The 4,627-nt window shown below is 31.0% G+C and overlaps 1 protein-coding gene across 1 annotated transcript; it reads left to right on the top strand.

Moving 5' to 3' along the window:
• The first annotated feature begins 3,167 nt into the window (after positions 1-3,167).
• Positions 3,168-4,289, top strand: LOC107006129 (cytosolic sulfotransferase 12-like). The gene has a single exon (XM_015204762.2). The coding sequence runs from the start codon at positions 3,187-3,189 to the stop codon at positions 4,171-4,173; it is 987 nt and encodes a 328-aa protein (XP_015060248.1). The 5' UTR covers positions 3,168-3,186; the 3' UTR covers positions 4,174-4,289.
• Positions 4,290-4,627: the final 338 nt, after the last annotated feature.

Raw genomic sequence — 4,627 nt, 5'->3', positions numbered from 1 at the left:
AGAGTTCACTGAGTTTCTTAGGAATAACATCAAACTTATTTTAAACATATGGGGTTACAAAAGATAAACTTGCTCCTGGGTCTAGAAAAGCATAAACATCAAAAGTAATCTTTGGAGAGTTCTCTTGATCATACTAGTGAAAACATTTGGAGAGTTCTCTTGCTCATGACGACTAGTGATCGCATGAAGACGGTTTGTCCCTCCGCTATTATCGAAAGTAGCTCCTCTATGTGTAGCCCTATCTGGTGGAGCAACTGATGAATACTGGCTCTACTGCCCTGATTTCCACTACCTTGCATGTTCTTGGGGCACTCTTTCATGAAGTGACCTCTTGTCCACACTTGAAACAACCCAATTGGCCATCATGACACTTACCCAGATGGGTTTTACCACATTTAGCACATGCAGGAGCCTAATTACTTCCTTGTTCCACACTACCCTGAAATTGGGCATGTCTGAAGTTGTGCGAATTCTAACTATTATACTCACCTTTGTTTCAGGGTGCAGGTGCACTAGCAGAAAAAGAGTTTTATTTTAAGAACATATGAACTAAGTACATTTTGGGAGTAGTATCGAGCACCGATATGGGGACGCACGTTCAGATAACTCAAGTCTCCATAAACCATGTAGCAATCATGGGTAGTAAAGGATAATGCTTTTTAGATGAATTCTTAAGTATTTTTTTAGTATAGACTAGTGGGTTCACTTAGTTAAGTTGTCCTATATGAAGGCAAAGTATAGGACAATTCTGGCAACGTGAGCAAGACATTATATCATCACTTAGGCTCATTATCGATTAGAGAAACTCCCATAGAATTATATTATGTTTTAATATATAAAAATGAGTTTTTATTGTATTCTTCAATATAATGAGTTGATTTCTACTATTTTAAAAACTTTCCACATATTGCATGTGTATTGATGTTTTAGATTGAGTTTAGTATCCAGAGTTGATTACCCAGAGTAGAATATCATATCTTTGAGTTGAATATCTTGTTCTTGAGTACTTATGAGTTGAGTAAGTTGAGTAGTTTTGAGTATCCTTTAGTATTCATAGATTCAGTAAGTTTGAAAAGAGGTAATTATGTTTCCTTTTTTTTATTAAGTTCAAGATTATGTTATGCTTTAGAATTTCCGTTATATGCTCAGACATTCCACATATTGATCATTTGGTCTGCATTCTTTCATGATGCAGATTCAATTATTCGGGATCATCAACAGGAGTTTTGTTGATACCACATGGAGTTCGAGTTAACTCTGGTGAGCCTCCTTACTTTCGGAGGATTTCATTTACTTTTCAGTTCTGTCATGATGTCATGGGTTTTGTCCCGACTTCCATCTTTGTTATTTAGAGGCTTCATAGATAGATAGTAGAGTTTCAGAAGCCTTTCAATTTATTTTGTTAAATGTTGTAAAGACTTAAGTTTCTTATTTTATGGGGATTTGAATATATATTTTTTTTCTGAGTTTTTTATTTGAGTTAAAGTTTTGTAATATTTTTTCATGAATTTATTTCATTTTTTAAGTTTTGTATGCTTGAGTTTATCTTCCGCTTGTATTCATCCAGGATGAGGGTTCGGTTGGGGACCAATAATGGTCTTCGAGTGTCTGTCACGTCCAGGGTGTAGACTCGGATCATGACATTATTATTATTATATTTAATTTTTTGATTCCATATTCACTATATTTATTCTCTCATCATTGAATATTCTGAAATCTCTCAAACATTCAAACCTTCTATATTATGCAAATTCTATTGTTTAGTGTTATACAAAAGATCAAAATATTATTTGTTAATGTCTTCTTCGAATATGAAGCACTAAAATTAATCAACATTATTCTAATATCTTTATATCAACTTATCAGCTTCAGGTCAATGATATTTTGATATCATTATACATAAAAACTTTTCAATTTTTTAATAAGGTTTTATTATTATAAAATTTTATGCTATATATTTTTCATTGAAAATTTACGTTATCTACACTCTTACTTCATAATGTATGTGTAAATTCTACCTCTCTACACCTTATTTATATATTATAATTATTCAGTTTGTATATGTCAACTAATAAGTAAGGCAGCTCTACGAAATTTGACTTTAGACCCCCAAACTTGTTGAGACGATTTTGTACTTCTCATTAAAGATTTAAAATGGACGTAAGAAAAAAAATAAGAGAGATAATAATAAGTAGGTCTTAACATCACAAAAATAAGTACAATGGGAGTGATTTATTTTCATGTTCTAATTTCTTATACATTTAACACAAACAAATAGTTGTTTTTGATGACAAATTTTTAAACGCTTACATTTTTTGGTCTGAATAATAAATTGTGTGAAGAAAGAATAACATTTTTTAATTTTCATTTTAGTCGTTTTTTGGGACACTCTCTAACTTTTATAAATATTTATGACCAGATCAATTCATTGTAGTTTAAATTACTTATAAAATATGCAAATAATGTATATGTATTAGGATTCTACAACCTTCTTTTGCCCAAAAGAATAAAAAAAATATAATTGGGAAGCCTTTGCTAGCCCATGATCATTAACTAATATAGGAAGATTCAACTAAATAAGAAGGAGCTAAAGTTGAATATGTGTAGTTGTTACAAGAGAACTTTGTTATAGAAGAATGTTCTTTTATTTGGAGTGTTCTTGGGTTGGTTACCAATGACTAAATCACCCTTATTTCTACTTGTGTAGGGATGATTCTCGATACTATGGATCTAGACTATTCTATATATAAATAAAAATGGATACTATAATAAAATATTCACGTCGTTTATATTTTTGTTTAAAAAGTGCAAAGTTTATTGGGGATAATTCAAAGTAATGGAGGAAGTACATAGTTAAGTCGAATTATTTTTTATAGTTGTTTGAATTAGATTTTCTTGGTTATAAATTAAAGAATATTGATACGATAAACCCCCAACAAATCATCTTGAAATTAATATGAATTTTACTCTCTCTAACTATTCTGGCATACTCAAGCTAATAGATAGAACTCTCTAGATAAATCAAAAAAGTGAATCAGAGTAATTATTAGAAACAGAAAGGCACAAAAAATGTGAAGTGGTGAGCTCACGCGAAGTGTATGACTAAGCATTCACGTGGAAGTGTATCATTCATGTGTATCTGTTATAAAAGCCCAAAATTGAAGAAGACACTCAATCCTAAAAATCATGACTTCTCCTCCAAAATATTTACAAAAGGATAACCTAAGCGAAGAGTGCAAGAAATTGCTCTCTTTCCTACCAAAAGAAAAGGGATGGGTTGGACCATATATCTACAATTATCAAGGTTTTTGGTTACCACCAAATTTTCTTCAGCGTGTGATTTCTTTTCAACAACAATTTCAAGCTCAAGATAGTGATATCATTCTTGTTACAATTCCAAAATCAGGAACTACTTGGTTAAAGTCACTTCTATTCGCTCTGGTGAACCGAGTTAAGCATCCTATTTTTGAATCTAATCACCCTTTACTTGTTAAGAACCCTCATGTTCTAGTTCCATTCTTGGAGCATACACTCTATATTGATGGTCCAGTCCCTAATTTTTTAACCTTCACTTCACCTAGACTCTTGGCAACTCATGTGCCCTTTACTTCTTTGCCAAAAGCAGTTCAGGATTCAAAAACCAAACTTGTTTACTTGTGCAGAAATCCTAGGGACACTTTTATTTCTATGTGGCATTTTGCAAACAATTTAATAGTTCATCAAGAAGATACCAAGTCTATTGAAGAAATGTTTGATCTTTTTTGTGAGGGGGCAAGCCTTTATGGTCCGTTTTGGAATCACGTGTTGGATTATTGGAAACAAAGCATAGAAAACCCTCAAAAAGTAATTTTTTTAATGTACGAAGAAATTAAAAAGAAACCAAAAATTGAACTTAAACGCTTGGCTGAATTTTTGGAATGTCCCTTTTCCATAGAGGAAGAAAATTCTGGAGTAGTGGATGATATATTAAAAATGTGTAGCTTTGAGAATTTGAGAAATTTGGAGGTGAATAGCAATGGAAAGTTACCAACTGGAGAGGAATATAAAATTTTCTTTCGTAGAGGAGAAGTTGGAGATTGGAAGAATTACTTTACTATAGAGATGAGTGATAAACTCAATCATATCATTGAAGAAAAGCTTCAAGGATCTGGATTAAACTTTTTATATGTTTGATGAGGCATAAATATTCTATAATTTCAATTATAATGCAATTATTTATTTTGAGTTGAAGTAGTTGTATTTGAAAGTAATGTAACAAAGAACAAACAACAGAATTTCTATTGTTGTAATACTATTTTAATGGTTCATTACTCAAATTTTTAAATTCATAATCCTTTATTTTGTCACAAGAAGTCGTGTTTTTGTTAGTACTACATAAGCGTTAATGATGTTGGAGGCATTTTGTTTTGATTTTGGGATTAGTTTTAATTTAAATACACAAGTATTGCTATAAATGTCAAATAAAAAATTAAAGTCTCAAACTTTATATATAATTGATCAAAATGATGTAGAGTGACATACTAATGGAAGAGTTGTCTTCTATGAAAAAATTATATGAATTTAATAAATACTTTTTTATAATTGAATGACTATATTGTGTAACAAAATCATTTTAGGTGCTCCTACG

The sequence above is a fragment of the Solanum pennellii genome, chromosome 12 (genome assembly GCF_001406875.1).
Source record: "Solanum pennellii chromosome 12, SPENNV200".
Lineage (NCBI taxonomy): Eukaryota > Viridiplantae > Streptophyta > Magnoliopsida > Solanales > Solanaceae > Solanum > Solanum pennellii.
Note: the sequence above shows the minus strand (reverse complement) of the source record. Positions and strands in the feature narration are given on the sequence as shown.

What these genes read in the sequence shown, in the direction of transcription:
- LOC107006129 (XM_015204762.2), top strand. Translation starts at nt 3,187, where the DNA reads ATGACTTCTCCTCCAAAATATTTACAAAAGGATAACCTAAGCGAAGAG.